Source organism: Molossus molossus, unplaced genomic scaffold (genome assembly GCF_014108415.1).
Source record: "Molossus molossus isolate mMolMol1 unplaced genomic scaffold, mMolMol1.p scaffold_m16_p_10, whole genome shotgun sequence".
In the NCBI taxonomy this organism is placed as follows: Eukaryota; Metazoa; Chordata; class Mammalia; order Chiroptera; family Molossidae; genus Molossus; species Molossus molossus.
Window position 1 is genome coordinate 25,263,474 of NW_023425345.1, and position 21,316 is coordinate 25,284,789.

The 21,316-nt window shown below is 39.7% G+C and overlaps 1 protein-coding gene across 6 annotated transcripts in view; it reads right to left on the reverse strand.

Moving 5' to 3' along the window:
• Window positions 1-21,316, reverse strand: part of DUSP16 (dual specificity phosphatase 16) — a 95,427-nt gene that overhangs the window by 19,381 nt on the left and 54,730 nt on the right. For all 6 annotated transcript variants that reach the window (XM_036250690.1, XM_036250688.1, XM_036250689.1 and 3 more), the window contains 2 exons: window positions 19,378-19,969; window positions 17,279-17,417 (listed from right to left, as the gene is read on the reverse strand). In XM_036250690.1, coding sequence (XP_036106583.1) covers window positions 17,279-17,417; window positions 19,378-19,605 — 367 coding nt within the window. In that variant the 5' untranslated portion in view covers window positions 19,606-19,969. The remainder of the gene's footprint in view (window positions 1-17,278; window positions 17,418-19,377; window positions 19,970-21,316) is intronic.

Here is a 21,316-nt window from a genome sequence, read left to right on the forward strand (position 1 = left end):
AAACCAAATGGGGATATAAAAAATGTGAACTGGGGCCAGATGACATTTATTCAAAATAATCAAGTTTAAAATCATTTCTGGAATTAAGTTTAATTCTTCCTACTGTATAGTTTTTTTACTGCAAAGGTATCAGAAACATAACTCAGCTCTGGTCTTACAAATATTGTCTATGTCAAGTCCTTGGTCTTCCCTGGGCACTTAGTCAAGGTTCCCAGTTACTACGGATTCCTGGGGTCTCCTATTCACTTTGCTGAGCCCTGTAAAGAAGTGTTGACAGACCCTAACTGGTTAGAGTACAGGGCAGGCTCATGGCAAGATCCCTGGGCTCAGATAAATTCCTTTTTTTCCTAGTCCTGTTCCTATAATTATCCACTCCTTGACATTCATTAAATCACAATCTAGCCACTTCTTTTTTTTTTTTACCCTCATCTGAGGACATTTTCCCATTTTTTTGTTCAGATAGAGTGGGAGGGAGGGAGATAGAGAGTGAGAAATATCGATGTGAAAGAGACACATCGAGTGGCTGCCTCCCGCACAACCAACCAGGGCCGGGGACAAACTGCAACCGAGGTATGTGCCCTTAGTGGGAACCAAACCCGGGTCTCTCTGGACCGCAGGCCGATGCTCAAACCGGCCAGGGCTCTAGCCACTTCTTAATGAAGAGAAATCTATCTAGCCATAGGAGGTTCTCTCACCCAGGCCTCTGGGAAAAGAAAGAATGTATAAGGTCTTCGCTGAGGTTTCCAAAGTCACGATTACTTGCTATCCAAATCCCAACTCAGGAACCAAATAGATTCTGATACGTTTTCAGATAAATTTCCTTCTATCCAAACCCTCACTACTCACACTAAATTCAATCTCATGAACCAAAGATATTTGGATCATAGAAAAGACTTGTATATTTTAATACTGTTTAATTAAAAAACAAGTAACATGTTAAGTATTATCAGAAGACAGGGAAGCCCCACTTTTACCTCTTTAATCAAGCCTTAAACAAGACTTTAAAATCTCCTTAAATTTTATGAGATTCATAAATCCATCTCCTTGAGTTACATTCTATTAGCATTTAGTCCACTTCCAGAAGGCATACAAAATATACTTCAAAAACTGCATGAGAAGTCCAGGGGGCTTGGTACAGGTTCCACAACACAGCCGGCTAGGATGGTGGAAGTCAGTGACAACTAGGCTACTTGCAAATGTGAAAGTGTACATTCCTAGCCTCCTACCTAAGTGTCTAGACTGTTTTACTCATAGTAGTTTGCTTACTAAAGTTGTTAAGGCAACCTGATGGAAAAAGTAAGTGGTTCCATTATAGAAATCCCAAATTCCTTGTGTTGACAGATGAGGCCCTCAGGATCTGTACCTACCTGTACCGTTTCATTTCTTACCACTTCCAACCATGACCTTCAGCTACACATTTCACACTTTTATGGTCTTCTCTTATCCAGGAATATGACCACCAGCACATCATGCACACATAGCACACAATCCACACATTCAAGCCCCATGATTGTGCAGCCGAGAAAGTAAGACCACCAGGCTCTTGTACCCAAGTTCATATCCTGGATTTACACCTTTCCAGTTGTCTGATTTGGGCAAGTTCTTTAAGCCCACTGGCTATTAGTCTCCTATCTGTAAATAGGAATAATGATCATACCTACCTCATAAAGTTGTTGAGAGCATTAGATTAGTTACATTGAAGTACTCTGTGCTTGGCACATAGTAAACACTCTATAGGTGTCAGTAATGATTATCTCAACATAGCAATCATACATTTAGGACCCAGCCTCATCCATGAAGCCTTCCTCCAACCTTTATGTACAGCTAGTTGTTTAGCTTCACCTTGTTAGGATTCACCAGACACACAAGGTGAAAATAAAAAGCAGCGCTTCTAAGGTTACATTTCCCAAAGTATGCCCCAGAGCACTGGTGTCCTGCAGGAAGTTGACAGACGAGATACTGGTCCAAAAAGTAAGAGAAATACAGCATATCACATGTCCCTGGGAGTGTCACAGCACACATTAGCATATTAAAAGCTCCAAAAAGTATCTCCAAAGAAACTAGTTTAACTTCACTGAACTCAAATAGTTTCCCAAACTTATTTGAGAACATGGAATTTCCCCCCCTACTCATTCCCTCTCCTAAAAAGTATAAAAAGCTAATGTAACTCACACTTTAGGAAATACTGTTCTAGGGCCATTGCAACCATTGAAATAAAGTCCATTAGAATTCCTACACCTACAAGTACAACCTGCAGACAATCTCAAAAAAGGGGTCATCCAACACTGACATATGTACATGAGTGTCACTGTTTTAGAATTTATAATTTTGTTTCTATTACTGTTTTGTTCCTTTTCAGCCTCTCTAATTGTGTAATACAGTTATTTAACGTAAGGTTCCACCTCCAAAGAAGTTTTTGTAACAAATGTTAGTCTCATCATTCTTGGCCTACCTTACACCTAGCCAACAAAATAACTGACAGGCACTATTTTGATTATAATTTAACTATATGAGCTTAAAATTTTACTTCTGTTAACTTCTGTGGTTCTGGTGTTTCTCTGAAAAACTGTTGTTTTGTTGTTGTTGTTTTTCTGTTCTGGCTCCAAATGGTTCTCGGGATGGTCTCTAATTTAAATCCACCAAAACAATATTCCAATAAATGGTCTCAGAGAAAAGAGAAACCAGACAATCCAAGCAAACTCAGCTTAAATTCCATTTTAAATATATAAGTAATCAGGCTTATAAATAACGTAAGTAGTTAGAGAATTATTGGACATTTACTATGTGACAAGCATTGCTCTAAGCACTTTACAAGTATTTATTCAAACTTGACAACTACTCTATGAGGTAGGTGCTATTATTATTCCCAGTTTACAGATTAGGAAAAGAGGTTCAGAAAGACAGAGGATACTAACTGGCAGAGCTAGGATATGAGCCCCAGCAGTCTGGCTCAATTGCTGTGCTATATCACTCTCGAAATACTTTGGATCAACTCTCTAGGATGTGGGACAGTCTTGCTGATATCCATGGCATCCTCCCCTCATGCCCCATGCCCTGCCAGGTCTCAATAACAAGCTCAAAATGGCACGGGCCTCTCCCAAACTGATGGAAGAGCCTTGTTTACCCAAAGCCATATGGTTCAAAAGCTCCAATGATAGAGGAAAACGGGAAAGAGGTCTGACATTACCAGAGACACAAGAGACTCTAAATGCACTTTCCATGAACTAGATGAAACAGAGTCACTGGTTTGTTCAAGATCACAGTTTGCAAGCTAGTGGTGAAGCTGAAGCTATGTCTCAGTGGTTTCAAGCCACCGTCAGGACAATTTTCAGAGGGGATGCAGTTCTGTAATCATCATAAACTGAGAGTTGGCCAGCCTGAGCTGTTCAGGTCCAATTCCACCATTAATTAGTACAGTGATCCCAAATCACGTTAACGTCAGTAGACCTCAAAAGTGAGTGTGGCTCTAGAAAATTCTAAAACAGAACAGAAATGAGAGAGAGAAACCCGTATTTAGCCCCAAACAAAACCCAAAAGCCAAACAAAACAGCAATAACACATTGTTAAACACACTATAAAATAAAAAGAAGCCTCTTTTTTACAAATCTTTTCAACTAATCTCCAGTACAAACTGGAACAGCCTTAAAATATTTAACCGATTTCATTAAAACCAGAGCATTCCTATAGTGTTCAGTCCGCTTTGAAATGTCCCAAACCATGGCTCCTGGTCACTTGCAGAAAACTCGACCTAGGCCCAAGGGCACACTCCCCCTGATCTTTATCTAGGACAAGGTTCCACTCTGCTGACATCTCCTTCATTGACAGTTTTTCCATTCACTGACCTTTCATTCATTGTACTCCAGTGACCCGTTTCGTTTCATTAACAACAGATGAGACACTGCCTGATTTCCCCAAACCCTGGAAAAACTATCTGTGGCCTCATCAGCAACCCAGTTTTGAAATATGTCTAAAATGTTCCTCTTCCTCTTACAAACTGAATGTAAGAAGAAAAGTACAATTTGTTTATGTAAAACTCTTGTTACCAATGGCTGACACAACAACGAGTCATCTTATCCCTCCCGATCACAGCTCTAGGCTCTCCCACACACTCCACTGTTACATTACAGGAAGACACAACATCAGTTCATTATCCTCCTTTGTTTACTGTGAAGAGCAGTACCGAAAAACTGATAAGCTTCTTGAAAAAGTTTAAAAATATTTTCTTAAAGTTGTTCAAAGGACTTGATTCGCCATCTGATCTTGCCAAGTTTCTCCTATAAATGGATTTTATGCTGTTTATCATCTGGGAATGTAGAATATAAAAAGTCATATAACCCACACATGCTCCCCTAAGAGAGACCCGAATCTAGGAACAGCTGTAGTTGCTATTCCCCATTATACTAGAAGTATTTGCTCATAGGAAGGAAGACACATACACAGACACCCCTGGCCTATGGAGAAGTGCAGATGGGGCCTGGCAGAGAGATGTGCACACACATTCGGCCTCTATAGATTTGGATGGACAGGCAGACAAACTCCAATGTCAAAGTCCACATTTCTGTTGATTAGTCTACCCCAAATCCAACCAGTAGCAGGCAAATTTATAAATAAAAACATACATTACTTTGGACAGAGAAAGCATTTCATTTGGCTTTAAGGCATTTATAAGTTATTACTTTATTCTAATTCATCCAAGAAAAATTTCTTCCCTTAAGTGTACCTCCCTCACAATTCCAATCATAAACACCATTTTCTGTAAAAGCCAACGTGAACAACATTCAATTTTCAGAAGAAAAAAATCTTCCAACTAAAATAAAATACTTATCATCACAATTCTACTAAACAATCCCAATAAGTCACTCTTTTCTCTTCCCTCTGACCCTTGCAATCAGTTATAAATCACATTTCTTCTTAAAATGAAAAAATATTTACATAATAAACAAAAGTAGCACGTTACTACAACCTAGTGACAATTAAGTTCCAAATTCTGAAAAAGGACCCCTATCCTTTTAAACTAGAGATAAAAATTAATTTCACTGCATTACAGATGGTTCCCTGCAGGGAGAAACAGGACTTTTCCATTTCAGCTTCAGTTCAGAGAGGCACAGAGCAGCCCAAAGTGGGAATGAAGAATAAAAGGCAACTCCTTCCCATTTTGTGAATGGATTCCATAGCTCTATACAGAAATAGTATTTATACAAAGCTGTTATGAAAGACATTTTTCTAAAAAAATCAATTACAAATTTAATTTCTGTATATTAAATAATTTTCACATAATTTATAGTTTCATAGTTTTTTTTATCCTCATCCAAGGACATTTTTGCATTTATCTTCAGATAGAGCGGGAGTGAGGGAGGGAGGAAGAGAGAGAGAGAGAGAAACATCGATGCAATAAAGACACACTGACTGGCTGCCACCCACACAACCCCAACCAGGGTGGGGGACAAACTGCAACCGAGGTACATGCCCTTAGTGGGAACCGAACCCAGGTCTCTCTGGTCTGTGGGCCAATGCTCTAACCATTTAGCAAACCGGTCAGTGCAAGTTTCATAGTTTTTAAATATAGATCTCATGTCATTGAATCCTTTTATAAAACAAAGACTCACTTTTTGTGACATAAATGTAGCTCATTCATTTACTTATTCTAGAAAGTATGGAGGATTTAAGTGAGTATACCTGCACCTGTAGAAAAAAGTATAGTTCTCTCCATACTGAAAATAAAAATCTGTTTTGCTACTGCACAAAGGAGATAACCCTAATATTAAAAACTGAAATGCTGAATGAAGTATATATTTCACAATAAAGTGTTTTAATTATTAAGAGTAATTATTTTCTGTTTTAGTCTGAAGTGACTGATTCAGGCAACTTTGTTCTTTAGCTACATAAAAACAGACTAAAATTTGGTTACAATTCTTCCAGGGTCAGCAGACTGTATACATGGAGAGTTGAAACTAATTTAAATAAAATGAAAACAAAAATAAAGGCAACATAAATTTGTACCCCCAAAGAAAGCAAACAAAAATATGTAACTGTGCAATGCATATAGGTTGTCCTGGGTAAGTCAAGCTACAGAGGTTTGATAAATCATTTCTAGAAGGGTAGAGAGCATGGCATGTTTTTCTCAGTAGCATCAGCAGCACTCCTTCTATGTTCTATCTATTCAACTCTCCTTTGAGCAGTACTGAATCAATAAGCAGAACTGAACAGAAAAATCCCAAATGATATTAAGCATTAATTTTAAACTCTTATTCCATCCACTTGAGAGGAAAGTGAACAGATATTTCTGTAGAGACCCTCCAGGAAGTCTATTAAGTAGCCTCTATCTCCTTAAACATGTCCCATAAATAACACCTCCAAAAAGCTCACTCCATATTATACAACTCTGTCACCTGGCAGAGTTGGGGAATGGTAAATTTCATCTAATCTAATTTTTGAATTAACACAATTATCATATATACAACAAATGAATTAAAAATTTCAAAGTACTATCACAAAACAATCATTAAATACTAACTAATGCAACTTATAATCTCCTGTGATTTATATCATCTAGATCTTATTATTCCTCAAGAGAACATCTAGATCAATGCAACTGGAAACATCCAGAAGTGTCATTTAGTAAAGAGTTCTCAGAAAATGTAGGGATATTTTTACTATTTTACTGACATTTCAAATTGGCAATACATAATAACTATGCCCAGAAATTTCTACACACACACACACACACACACACACACACACACACACACACACGTCGTACTCTTAATAAATGCTCTCAAACAAAGATTGGTCTGAAGAATGCAACCAAAATAACCAATTGAAAGGAACAGGAATACGCCCAGAATTTACCACTGAATAAAATCAACAAGTAGGCCCCGCTGATTTGGCTCAGCAGTTAGAGCATCGGCCTGCGGTCCAGAGAGACCGGGGTTTGGTTCCCGCGAAGGGCATGTGCTTCGGTTGCAGTTTGTCCCCGGCCCTGGTTGGGTTGTGCGGGAAGCAGCCACTTGATGTGTCCCTTTCACGTTGACGTTTTTCTCTCTCTCTCTTCCTCTCTCCTTTCCACTCTATCTGAACAAAAAATGGAAAAATGTCCTCAGGTGAGGATTAAAAAAAAAAATCAAGTAGGAGAGCCAGGTTCACTGACTGGTTTTCTCTAGTGACTTTACACAAAGGAGACAACAGCCAAGCAAAGAGCTGGGACTTCCTGAGAAGGAAGGATATAGAAGGCCTCAGCATGGAAGGAGGACGTTTTTTAGAAGATCACACTTGCTCATTTTCACCTGAAAATCAAAGATTTCCAAGTTTGCATTTTTGGGCTTCATGCCCCAAACTCCAATCTAACATTTTCACCCTCTTCGGTCATTTACTATAAGGTTTATGGATGCTTTTGAAATAAATACAAAGCCACATCTCTTCCATGCTGCATCCCTTTCGCGTCAGCACCATTCTCCCCGTCCCTTCCAGCTGTCCTTTCCTTTGCACTTTCCTGCCACCATCCTAGTCCTTGATGTTTGCACCTCGTTCTTAGATAATTCGGTAACAGCTTTCTCTGAGCCCCTTGTTGTTTTCCCAGCCTGTTTCCACTCTGCTGCCAGATTAAGAATCCTATAATAAAGTTTTAATGTATTCTCTGCTCACAAACAGAATAAAGACCAAAATTCTTAGTAAAGCATTCAAGACCCTTCCTAATCTATTGGCCAACTGAATTTCCCCTTGCCTTTGGCAATTCAGTCCTTCTGATGCATTTTGTATTTCCTCCCAAAGCATAGGCACACGTAAGTCACACCTCTCCTACAGCAGTATATTCCATTTTTCACTATGACCAATAAAATACATTTTTCATTAAAACCTTCTGAACACCTACATACATTCACCACTGAAACAAGTTTCAGGATACAATCTTTGCTTACTATGTGAGTTGTTCTAAGATAGTTTTTCTATTCTGCTGCATTAAAAAGAAACCTCCCTGACCACTAAGTGAGTGCATGGCCTTGCCAACTTAGGACTTCTAGAAAATCATCTAGCAATGAGTATTTACCATTGACCTGGTACTGTGAATTATATCTTTGTGTGTTGTGACTTCTTATTTCTCCAGCTATAATACATTGTGAATTCCTTGTGGATAAGAATCATGTCTCACACTCCTTTGTAATCACCTCAGCTGTTTGGCACATAATTAGAATTCATTAAGTATTTATTGAATCCTTCCTTGTTACAATGAATAGCTGTTGATGGACATAAGTCTTGTATATTTTTGGTGTTCAAAAGGATTTCCTGATTCCATTCAAAGCTGAAAGCTATGTGGGTATGGGTGGGGGCCCAGAATCTGCTTCCTATTCCTAAACCACAATGCCCTAGGAGCCTCTCAGAGTGAGAGAGGTGAGGCGGCCCAGGGCAAGAAAAACATTTTTTGGCACACATCCTCAGTGTGCTCCTGCCTTATCCAGGGAACTTTACATGAGAGGTGGACAAAGAAAAATTTTCTCTGATTCTCCTAAATCTAGAGAATCCAGTAACACCTCCATGGCTCAGGGAATCAGAGGCACATCCCTGAAGAAACTAAGTAGACAGTCACTCCAGATGAGGATGAAGTGGCTGCTGGATATGTCCCCAGTGACCATCAAAGGGTGCAATGACATGTAACTGTCAATCTGGAGATAATGCTAGGAGTTAACAGGAAAAAGGAATATTCTCTGGAGAATGACTCTTAAGTATCAAGTTTGACTAACTTGTAAACTCTCCCTGAATCACCGTACAGCTCATTTCTCAGGCCGTTCTATGTGAAGCTCAAAGCTGTCTAACCTACCCCGTAGCAGGCTCTCCCGTGAGACCACTTTCATGTATTCCACTCTATCAGCAGTCCTCCTCTCTGGCCAGCTGCACACTTTCCCAGTAACTTCATGGAGCAGTGAGGAAGTTGGCTGTACCCATCCATAAGGTTCACACATAGGTTCAAAGAGACATTTAATGAGCACCTACTGTGAGCCAGACACAGTGCTAAGTGAAGGGGACAGTGGTAACCAAAACAGAGGCCCTCTCTGGAATTGTCCACTTAATGGGATACACGTTAACCAAATAATTGGATGAATAATTAACTAATTATGGTAGGTGGCCAAAGGAGTGTATGTAACAGCAGAAACCAACTTTGCCTGATAGCAAGGGAAGGCTTGACAACCTCAATGAATCCAGCAGGAGACACCAAGGTGAGTGGGGGAGAGGTCTAAAGAGATCAATGCTGCAGGCTTTGAGCCACTGAGATAGGCCTAAGGAGCTAGAATAAACAAACTGAGAACTTAAAGTAGCATTAGATGAAGTTAGGCAAGTGTCAGCCACTGCAGGGCCTATGAGTCAGTTAAGGATTTTAGAATTTATCCTAGGAGCACTGATGCATATTAAACTGGAGAGTGATATAATTAGGATTACATTAAAAATATAAAACAAAAATATAACTTTGGCTACAGTGTATGTAATGGAAAGGTGGCTAGACAGAAGATGTGAGACCAGTTAAGAGGCTCCTGGAGCAATCTGAAGAAGGGTGATGTTGGCTTCACTTAGTGGGTAGCAGAAGAGCAGAGGTTAGAAGAAAGATGTGGCAATGGAGAGGTGACGGGCGTTGCAGAAAAATCGCCAGTGGCTCACAATGCCCACCACAACAAAATACAAATCTGTCCTTCTGGTTTAAAAGTCTTGCATAATTTGTGAGTGTGTTAATCCTCACCCGAGGATATTTCTCCACTGATTTTTAGAGAGAGTGGAAGGGAAGGAGGGTGGGGGGGGAGAGAGAGAGAGAGAGAGAGAGAGATATCAATGTGAAAGAGATGCAGTGACTGGTTGCCTCTCACAAGACCCCGACCAGGGCTGGGGATGAAACCCACGACCCAGGTACATGCCCTTGACCCTTTGGTCCTCAGACCAACGCTCCAATCACTGAGCCACACTGGCCAGCACAAGGGCTTGCATAATTTGATTTCATTTTCTTTCAATTCCCATTTCTTCCCCTCACAAAAATCTCCACTCTAGTCTCTTGCTTCCCCTACAATTTATGTTCATTCCTGACATTTTCAATCATGTTTCTTCCCTCAGTTAGAATGCCAAGGACCCTCTTCACCCAAATCTTACTTGTCTTTCAAGGTTCAAATAAAATTTCTCTGCTGTAATCAAATCTTCACTGACTTCTGCAGACTACACCTAGTCATCCCTTATCAACACATCACACAGTTTAGCACATGGTCACATACTTCTCTGTTTCATCCACTTAGTTGTTTACCCAAAATTAATCTGCTAGGCTCTTAAGAGCAGGGGCAAGCCTTTTGCTTTTCTAGTATCACCCCTTTACCTCTCCCCACCCCAAGCCCAGCCCTGGGCCCAACCACAAGAGTGCCCATCAAATACTGAGAGTCTGACTGAATGAAAAAGTCCAGACCTGGCGTTTCTCCAGAGCACACAGATGACACAACTGGGGCAAGGGAAGGCTGAAGTCACCATTGTCATTGAGGGTGTTTTTATTTTCCTTGTGCAAAGTATCAGATGAGGAACTGAGGAACTATCTTTAGTTTGGTCTGCAGTCCATTTTTTAAAAAGACACAGCCTCAGGCATTATGTCAGCCACTGGTAGTTGGGAAATGACATAAACTAGCTTATCACACACTGGCAGGTAGCAATTGGAGAAAAGATGATCCAATTTGGATAACCTCATGCAAACGAAGCTCAGAGCAGAGCCAGCAAATACACGGCAACCAGTAGGCAAAACAGCACCTGTTTTTAGTCTGTTTTCAGTGGGTCTCAGTCACTGTGGCTCTTTAAACTCGAGAACTGCCAATTTCTGAATAACTAATAGTTTTGCTGAACTCCATTAATATAATTCTTTTACCAACAGGATTTGAGATGGAATGATTAAGGATTTTCCTTCTGCAGATGAAGGGACAGAAGAAATGGCACACTAGAAAACAGAACTAATGGTAACAATAGCATGTACTGTAAAATCTATAACCAAAACAATCAAGCTTTACAATATTTCCATTAGGAAGAACAGTAATTGATTCCATTAAACCAAAGCTTGAACTGCTGACTGAATCCAGACCCCCTTTAAATTGAAAATGTGTCAAGAGTCAAATATATTTTTGTTCACTCCTAGCTCTAACTATCTTAGCAAATGTAACTCAAAACAAAGAAATGTGTATTTGGCCTTTAACCATAGCAGACATTAATCTAAGACCATAGCTGTGTTCAGAGACTAAATGTTTATAAAAGCCCTTAGTACTGTACCTAACACTGCATCGAATATTAAGTGCTTAATAAATGGTATCTTCTAGCATTATTCAGAGTCATACTTCAGCATAGAACAGAGTAGTCAGACTTTTATTTGATGATCCCCTCTGGCTAAAATAACTTAATGCTTTAAAATACTCTATACACGAAGGAAGGGGAGGGGAGGGGAAGAAGGAAAATTTTCTATATACAGAATATTTTTATACGTTGATCATTCCATAAAATGTGAAGTCAGAATATGACTCTGAAATCCATAGAGGCTGAGAGAGAGCCACCACAAAAAGAGCCTTTCAGGATAAGCCTGGTCTGAAGTGGCCACCCTTGAACCCCAGTCCAGCCTCCTGATGACATTCCAGAAGACCCTGGAATTACTGCGGATATGGGTCTTCAGCACACAGTGAGTACAGTGAGGGTTGGGAGGGTCACTCTGTTATTTTCCTCATTTGTAAATGAAAGGGCTGAAATCTGTGATTTATTTATAGTTTTTGTTGTGGGGTTATCCTGTGCCTTATCACAGGGTAGAAATGGGGGCTGTAGAATTTTTTTTTAAAAATTGTTGTGGGTCCCTTCTGCTTTTACTGAGTTATAAGGAAAGAGAAAGAAATAGAACAGTATTTTTCATCTATAGGTTGGTCTTTATTTTTACTAAAGTAGCCCATTTATTCTCTTTTCTGTTAGCAAATTCAGTCGCTTTTTCTGCTGTTTTTATTTTCAATCTGGCATCCTTAGAAATACAACAGATAAAGGCAAGTAGAACAAGGTGATACATAATAATAGCCTGGACGATGTGGTTTAGTGGTTGAGCATAGATCCATGCACCAACAGCTCGCTGGTTCGATCCCTAGTCAGGGCACATGCCCAGGTTGTGGGCCCTATCCCCAGTGGGAAGCATGCAGGAGGCAGCCAATCGATGTTCTCTTTCATCGATGTTTCTATCTCTCTCTCCCTCTCCCTTCCTCTCTCTCTAAAAAAAAAAAAAAAAAAATCAATAAAGAAAAAAAATTTTTTAAGTGATACATAATAAGTAAGTAAAGGCCAAGAAACAAAATTATTTTTTAAAGAGAACTAATTTTCTGAAGGTTAACAAGACCAAAAAAGCTATCAATAAGTAAATGTTGGCAGCTATTTTGTTTTTTAACTCATAATAACAGTTCCTTTAAAAAAAAAAAAGACTACTGATATAGCAATTCATATGTATTATCTAATATGAGCCTCACAATAGAATTCTCAGTTCTAAAGTCATTTCTGTGCAACAAATGTTTATGTCATACCCATTCTGTCATTCTATTGATTCGAATTCTTAAGTCTTGTTTTTAAAGATGGTTGTGAGGCCCTGGCCGGTTTGGCTCAGCGGTTAGAGCATCGGCCTGCAGTCCCGAGAGACCCGGTTTCAGTTCCCGCTAAGGGCGCGTGCCTCGGTTGCAGTTTGTCCCGGCCCTGGTTGGTCGTGCGGGTGGCGGCCACTCGATGTGTCCCTTACATGTCGATATTTCTCTCTCTCTCTGTTCCTCTCTCTCCCTTCCACTCTACCTGAGCAAAAAATGGAAAAATGTCCTCAGGTGAGGATTAAAAAAAAAAAAAAAAAGATCGTTGTGAGAAGATATATGTCTTTGACTTAGCTTATATAATAAAACTGACTTTGAAATTTTTCTAAAAACTGGAAAAATGGCCTGGCTGGTATGGTTCAGTGGCTGAGCATTGACCCATGCACTAATAGGTCGCTGGTTAGATTCCCAGTCAGGACACATGCCCAGATTATGGGCCCGATCCCCAGTGGGGGGGGGGGTGTAGGAGGCAGCCAATCGATGTTCTCTCTCATCGATATTTCTATCTGTCTCCTTCTCCCTTCCTCTCTCCCTAAAATCAGTAAAAAAATATTTTTTTAAAAAAACTGGAAAAATGGGAGACTTATAGCTAAACAGAATAATCAATTTACATGTAACTAGATATATAAATGACTTAGACTATTCTCATTTCAATAGATTCAAGAACTTGTATTCTCCTGTGAGTAGAGCTAGGTTTCAGAGATGTTAGCTCTTATCAAAGTTCAGTATTGAAGGATTGCCCAAATTAGCACTGTTTAATTACAAGAGTATTTTTATTAAATCTTAAAATCATGTTTAAATTTACTTACTCAGATGGAAACATTTTCATATTAGATACTTTTCCCATAGCAGCTATATGCTTGCTCTATCTGAACAAAAACACTTTGGAAATTTATTTCAGTACAATCTCAAATTTTGCTTTCAGATTAATTTCATTTATAGTCTAAACTAATAAAATGAATCGTATGAAATATAAGTGGTATAAACCTATGTGCAAGCTAATTATATATCAAATATTTATTAAAACCTTAAATGCACTGGCTGGGAAGCACAGTGGGGTACAGCGTCATCCCAGTATGTCAAGGCTGTGGGTTTGATCCCCAGTTAGGGCGCATACAAGAAGCAACCAGTGAATACATAAATAAGTAGAACAAATCAATGTTTCTTACTCTCTCGCTTTAATCAATTTTTTAAAAATTAAAAAGTCATGAAGTGCTAGGCCTTGTGGGGAACACAAGATGAACAAGACATTGTCCTCAATAGAAAGAGAATCCATTGGGGAGTTAAGCTAACAAAGGAAAAAGATACATGACAATATAAAGTTAAATAAGATTTTCAGATAAAAATGAAAGAATTATGACAGGATAGTATATGACTATCAAATTAACAATTTTCTTTAGAATGTTCACTGGGCTCAGAAAAAGGGAAAGTTGTTCAGGCACAAGTCAAAGTCCTGGCTGAGGAGGGCCAAAGGTGTGGCAATATAGGCAGAGTTCATTGCAGAACCAGGTTCTATGTTTCAGTACTGGAAGCCTTGGGAATCCAGTCTCACTGATCATCAGCTGTGAAAGACTAGCCCCACCCTCAAAGCAGGACCTGGTCCATATTAATAAATTAATAAGCGTATTGCATTCCATTTCAATCTCCCATAATCCAATCCCCCACTCTTAAGTAAGCCTTTTTTTTAATACTCACTTGAGGATATTTTTCTATTTATCGTCAGATAGAGTGGGAAGGAGAGAGAGAGAGAGAGAGAGAGAGAGAAAGAGAGAGAGACATCGATGTGAGAGAGACACATTGGCTGCCTCCTGCATGACCCCGACCAAGGCTGGGGACAAACCACAACTGAGGTACATGCCCTTTACTGGAATTGAACCTGTGACTCATTGGTCTGCGGGCTGACACTCTAACCACTGAGCCAAACTGGCCAGGGCAAGCCTTCATTTTTAGTGCCTATGTAACTATGTCCTATAGGAAGTTTGAGTCTCCTCATGTTTGAGGGAAAGAGCTCATTATGATGCTTCTATCCAGTTTCTTGGGTAGGTCCTCTTGTTCCCCCTTCTCCAAAGTCATTTTTCTCTGGGTAAAGGAGCCCTGAGAATGTGAATGGACTTTGGGCCACAATTCTTCACTTCCATACTTACTGACCACAAAAACCATCTCGCGTATCAGAGGCTCTCTTCTTGAATAATCACAGAATAGCTGCAAGTGCTAAACTGAGGGAGAAATTACTTCAAGAAACCCCTTTGTCTTTCTATTACCATATCCACACGAGGATGACAAGCATCTCTAACTGCTAAAAACAACAGGGGTATTTTGTGGGGAAAACTGTCTTTATTGACCTTTTAATTTCCTGTAGTACCTGTGAGAAGCTAGTGTATTTTTCCATGATTATTCCCTCAACTCCCACCAAGCAAAATATTTAAGAAACATTTGTGGATATGTCCTTCTTTCTCAGATCCCTGGGAACATTCTCTGACCAGCTTCACCTTAGCAAAAACAGCAGCCAAGAATTGATGGCCACACCTTCCTGGGCATTCTCTCCCACTTACTCCACTTTCTGTCTACTCTGCTCCTGAGCCAAACCTGCCAGGGCTACTTTCTGTCTACTCTGTGGAACAGACTCATAACCGAGAGAATTTCCAATTGGTCAGAACCTTTCGAATGTTCGGGAAGACTCTTAACCATCCAGAACCCCCTCTTAGGTGTCATAAGAGATCTGGCTGCTCAGAAACTCCCAAACAAGTCAATGTAGTCCTTGAAGCCACCGCCTAAGCTAAAGGAAACACAGGATCGTCGTGTGGACGATGATATGGTGCTATCAATATATTCAGTGTGGTTCTTGGTGCTGCTTCAATGGACTTGAGTTTAGGCCTAGGAAACATTTCCTGCATGAAGTGGAGATGCCAGGAGTCCTGACTCAGTGTGTGTTATTCCATGTGCCCCTAGGGTTGATCTAGCTGATCAGACTGAGTGCTTTTTCTTCCTTGCCCAATAAATGCCCCTCCCAAAACTACACATGACTGGTAAGAACCATCCCAGGTAACAAAGGTGTGCTCTTTGGTCAAAGGAAAAAGAGTATATAAGTAACTAAAACACCAGAGCTGGAAATTCAACATGAGCTCATTCCTCCATGGGAGTATCGGCTTGGCCAAGGGTCAAGTCAGAGCACCCCCCCCCCATAGGGAAAACTGTCTTAAAGAAGAGCGAGGTGGGAAGTAGGATAATCACTTTGCCACGAAGCACATCTTGCTGTACTGTCTCTGGGGAAAATTCTGGTCCCATTAACAGGATTCCAAGGCAAAGTCCTTCACAGTAGCTATAAGAAACATGAAATGAGTTCCTAAACTCACCAACCCGGTTTGGTGGAACTCAACTAACAGTTGTTATATTTAACACAGTAATACTCCCAGTAAAAGAATATGCCTATCAACAAGAGCCAAAACCTAAGTCTATAATTCTTAGTACAAAATTCTGAAAACCACATTCTAAGAAAAACTGGCTTCACTTAAGGATACGAACAGAGAGATCAGACAGAATCATAGAATAAACAAAAGCTGTGGCAATAGATGATCTGAAAGAGACAAGAAACTACCCTTGTTCTTTGGGAACTGAAGCAAAGGCTGATGAGAGAGAACTGGAGACACGGAAATCTTATCTAAACCTGCACAGAGTTTAACAGTGTTCACACACGAACAATTGATTAATATTACTCTCTGAAAACTGAAATGTTTACAGTTTTAACAACAAATTGCCAATAACATAAAGTTCACTTCACCCTCCTTGTAACAAAAGACTAAAGGTGTGAAATGATAGTATTAATACTTTGTTTTTCTTAGGTTACATTTTTAAAAGCACTCTTGCCTATCACTGTGGCAGAATCTGCCAGACCCAGCAGCTTTGTGTTAAAGGTTACTGTGCATTGTCAAACTGTATTCCCAGCTCCGCAAGCCAAGGTGAGTGAAAGGGCTTTATCAGGGGAAGCAAAGGATGGACGTTCTGCTTTGGAATTCAATGAGACAGAACTCCCATGCTGCTTTCCTTTAGGGCAGGTATGAAATATTTAGTCTTCCCACGTACTTTATAAAATCACCTGGTTGCTTGGCATTTACAAGAGACTTCCTTTCAGTTATAAAAACAAAACAGGTAAATAAGTTTAAAAAATATTCCCCTTAATTATCAGAAGAAATAATCTACAAAAATTCTCTCCCTTCCAAATTGTTCACAACGTTCAAGAATTGTGATCTGCTGGAGTCTGCTTTAACTATAAATGTTTAATAAGAGTTTGACACCGGAATACTGGTCTGGTTCTTACCATAGGGAGTGGCAAATAATAGAGCAGGAACTGAGATGCAGAGCATCTGGTGTTCTTAGATCACAGGTGAATGGAAAAATTGCTGGGCAGAAGCAGCTGGCTTTGAGCTATCTATACAGGCACACAGATCTATGTGGCACTTCTAGCTAATAAATACCAGTGAAGATGCATTTGAACTAAGTCAAAATTCAACTGGCTATTGTGGAAGGATGACAGTACTCGAGTTCAACAGAATAGTTACAGCCATAGAACAAATCGTCGTACACAATAACCTCTAAATTGTGATGATCTATTGTACTTTGAGCTCATTGTGAAATACAGAGCTCAATGAAATTCTGAGTCCTTTCACTCCTACCACAGGCCTTACCTGCAAGCAAGTGAACGGAGCTGAAGCTCTTCTCCAGTTTACCCAGAAGTACAGTGAGAAAACAGTCTGAAGACAGAGAAGCAACATCCTGGGAGCTTTGATCATAAACTACAACCTTCTGACTGTAATCAATGTCGACCTAAAACGCAAATGTAAGGATGTCAGGAAGGAAGGAGAGAAAAACAATAAACTACTGGTGCTGGAGCAAACAAGTGTTTTCAATTAATAAATTGAATAAAAATGAGATATAGTCAACTTAGTGGATAAACCTAGCATATATATGGTTTAAATGCTTGTAAAAAATCAACTTTTAAAAGGCAACCTGATTCTATTTCTGCGTAGATGTGCTCAAAACTACTTGGTTTTAAATCCTAGCACTATAAATGGGTATAGCATAAAAATAAAATAAGCAAAATTGCCCTGGCTGGTTTGGCTCAGCGATTAGAGTGTTGGCCCGCAGACCAGAGAGTCTCGGGTTTGCTTCCCACTAAGAGCACGTACCTCAGTTGCAGTTTGTCCCCGGCCCTGGCTGGGTCGTGCGGGTGGCAACCACTCAATGTGTCCCATTCATGTCAATGTTTCTCTCTCTTTCTCTCCCTCCCACTCTATCTGAACAAAAAAAAGAAAAAAACAAGAAAAAAGAAAAACTGCCCTGGCCGGTTTGGCTCAGCAGTTGGAGCGTCGGCCCACGGACTAGTGAGTCCTGGGTTCAGTTCCCACTAAGGGCATGTACCTCAGCTGTAGTTTGCCCTGGCCCCGGTTGGGGTTGTGTGGGTGGCAACCACTTGATGTGTCTCTTTCACATCAATGTTTCTCTCTCTCTCTCCCTCCTGTTCTATCTGAAGATAAAAATGCAAAAAAAAGTGTCCTTGGGTGAGGATATTAAAAAACTAAATAACCAAAATAAATATAATCCTTGAAATAAAAAAAAATGTTTTTAATCCTCACCCGAGGATATTTTTCCATTTATTTTCAGACAGAGTAGGAGGAGGAGAGGGAGAGGGAGAGAAACACAAACGTAAGAAAAGACACATCAATCGGTTGCCCCCTGCACCACCCTGACCAGGGTTGGGAACTGAACCGCAACCAAGGTACGTGCCCTTGATTGGAATCAAACCTGCGACTCTTTGGTCTGCGGGCCGATACTCTAACCACTGAGCCAAACCAGCCAGGGCGAAATAAGAAACATTTAAAAAGTGGTTTCTATATAACACAAAAGAAATTAGTTGTTTAATAAAATTAAAACATGAACTCATTTTCATCCCTGAAGAAAAGGAATAGCCTTACCTATCACAAAGATGGCATGTGTATCCTAGGAAGAGCTCCTTGAATATAATATCCTTACATCCTGACCAAAGTTACCCTACCTTCCCACAAAGCAAAAGCACTTTCTAATATAATTAGTTCTACCATCTTTCTAGGGCAACAGAAAAAAATGCTTTCCTTTCATTAAATTTGTAGACAATACAAAATAATGTATTAATACATTATCAATAAAATAAAGTAATTATTAGTATAGTTACTGCCATGGCGTATTTGGCTCAGTGGTTAGAGTGTCAGTCCCAGGACTGAAGTGTCTTGAGTTTGATTCCTGGTCAAGGACATGTACCTGAGTTGCAGGTTCAATCCCCAGCCCTGGTCAGGGTCGTTTGGGAGGCATTTAATCGATGTGTCTCTCTCACATCGATGTCTCTCCCTCCCCCTTCCTCCCTTCCATTCTATCTAAAAAAAAAAAAAAAAAAAAAAAATCAATGGAAAAATATCCTCAGGTGAGGATTAACAAAAAATATATATATAATTATTATTATTAACTATAAGTTAGTATTAGTGTCTAAACTAATAAAACAATTTTAGCAAGCCATTCATGGAAAAACAGCACCTGACCAAACTAAAACAAGTTAACCTCTCTGTATAGTTTAGCAGTATTCTTCAATGTGACAATATGGTTATAAATTCTTTTGAGGTATCATAAGGTACCAAAATTTAAAAAGCAACCAAACTTCCTCAAATTATTTTCTCCCCTTAAAAAGGAGGCTTCGTTTCAAATTATTCCCCATTCAGTGTGTCCATTTATTGTAAAAAAGAAAGAAAGCATTTACCTTATGTTTCGCTGAATGCTGGATGAGTTCCGTAATTAACACTTTGTCCTGTTGCAACCTTCGCTTCATAAGCTTGGAGCAGTTGATATTAATGGCTTCCAAAATGTGCGATGTATTGTATTCCACAAATGGCCGGCTATCAATTAGCAGCACTTTTTCCGTTCCACTTTCCAGCAGAGCCACCAAGCGCTCAGTAACAATTTGAGTCCCAATCATCTCATGGGCCATGACAACAGTAAGTGCTCTTTTCCCACCTCCTCCTTTAATTTGCCACGATGATGTAATGGTGTTGTGCTCAAAGGCTCAGCCACTCCATTGTACTAACATGTATGAGGTCAGGCTGGTGGTGACTGGCAAAAGGAGAGTTAAACCCATTTTCAGCAAGAGCCCTCCAAGTGAATGTCTCTTTCTCTTTCCTGCTGATGTGCTCTTGCAAAGGACTCCTTCCACAAAGCAGCCCCTCACATTTGATTCATAAAGAGATGACTGGAATAACCATTCCACAACAAAAGATGCTTTGGGGCAGCCAGTGCATTACATCATTCTTTACCTTTGGTCCCTCACTCCAACAGCTTGACACTGGACTGAAAGCCTACACAAAGAGAGACAGACAGACAGAAAACAAAACATGGGGTCAAAAAAAGAAAGAGCGTCGGATTAGACAGAGTGTATGATTCACAATATTTACTCCATTAATCTAATTCCATACTTGATGCACTATTTCATTTGAACAAACAAAAAAGACATTTGGGTATGGCTTCAGAAAAGCATACTAATGATAATTCAGTTTTACCCCAAAATATAGAAACGCAGAGAAGACAAAACCAAACATATTCATGAATTATAATCACCAGGGACCTGGAACTAGATGAGTTATAGCATGAAATTAAAAGAGCTATTTAAGCTGCTTGAAGTATTATTATTCCAAATGGGAATCCTCCACTTTCTTTGCTTATTTCTTAAAAATTAACATAAAGAATAATAGCCTAGGACCAAGGTAGCAATCCCCTATTTTCAGAACAACAAATAAAAACCTTTTCTGATGGCTTGAGAATTACTGTAATGGTATGAATGAATGTGTGTGCATGCACACACACACACGTGAATGCCCATATACACAATCAAAGTCCAAATAGTACACCCTTCTTTAAATTGCCCTTGAGGAGGAAAGGAAAGGCAGAAAAAACGGGAGGTTCTATAAATTTCAGCTGCCTTTTTAAAGAAGAGGAATAAAAATGCCTGATATTCTTGCCATACTAACTGCTGAGCTAATTGATGGGCCTGTGATGTACCCAGCTCCATCCAAGATAGTCTCAGTTATAATGCTGCCCAGTCCCTTCAAACCCCCATCTCCCTGGAGCTCCCTGACCCTTTATAGACTTACCCATCACTTTCTTGTGCCTCATTCTTAAGGGAACCACTGATCCAACTTAGAAAATCTCACACCTTAACCTGGGACACGAGGACAGCAATCTATACATACAGAGCCCTTCATACTAGGCCCAGTGCTTCTCTGTTCTTGCCTATAGCTTGGACCTCACCCTGACCTGCAATATTCTCAGATTCCTATCTGCCCTGGTCCAGCTTTGCTTATATGAAAATTTCTACTACATAAAACTAGATGTCTAAGGGCACTCAACTTCTAGAGGATAAACTACTTGATGGCAGAGGTTTTGTATTACATTTCTTACATACACAGTGTTTTGCACTTAAGATCATTTACACTGTTATAAGTAAAATCCTCCTTGTTCCAAAAACAGTTTAAGATACTGAATAAATATCTCATTAACTGAGTTCAGATCACTATTATAAAGCCCTCAAACATCACTGGGCCCCACTTCTTTTTATTTTTATTTTTTTGTTGTTGAAAGTATTACAGATGTCCCCTTTTTTTCCATTGACCCTCTCCTTCCCACTCCCACCCACCTCCTGCTTTCCC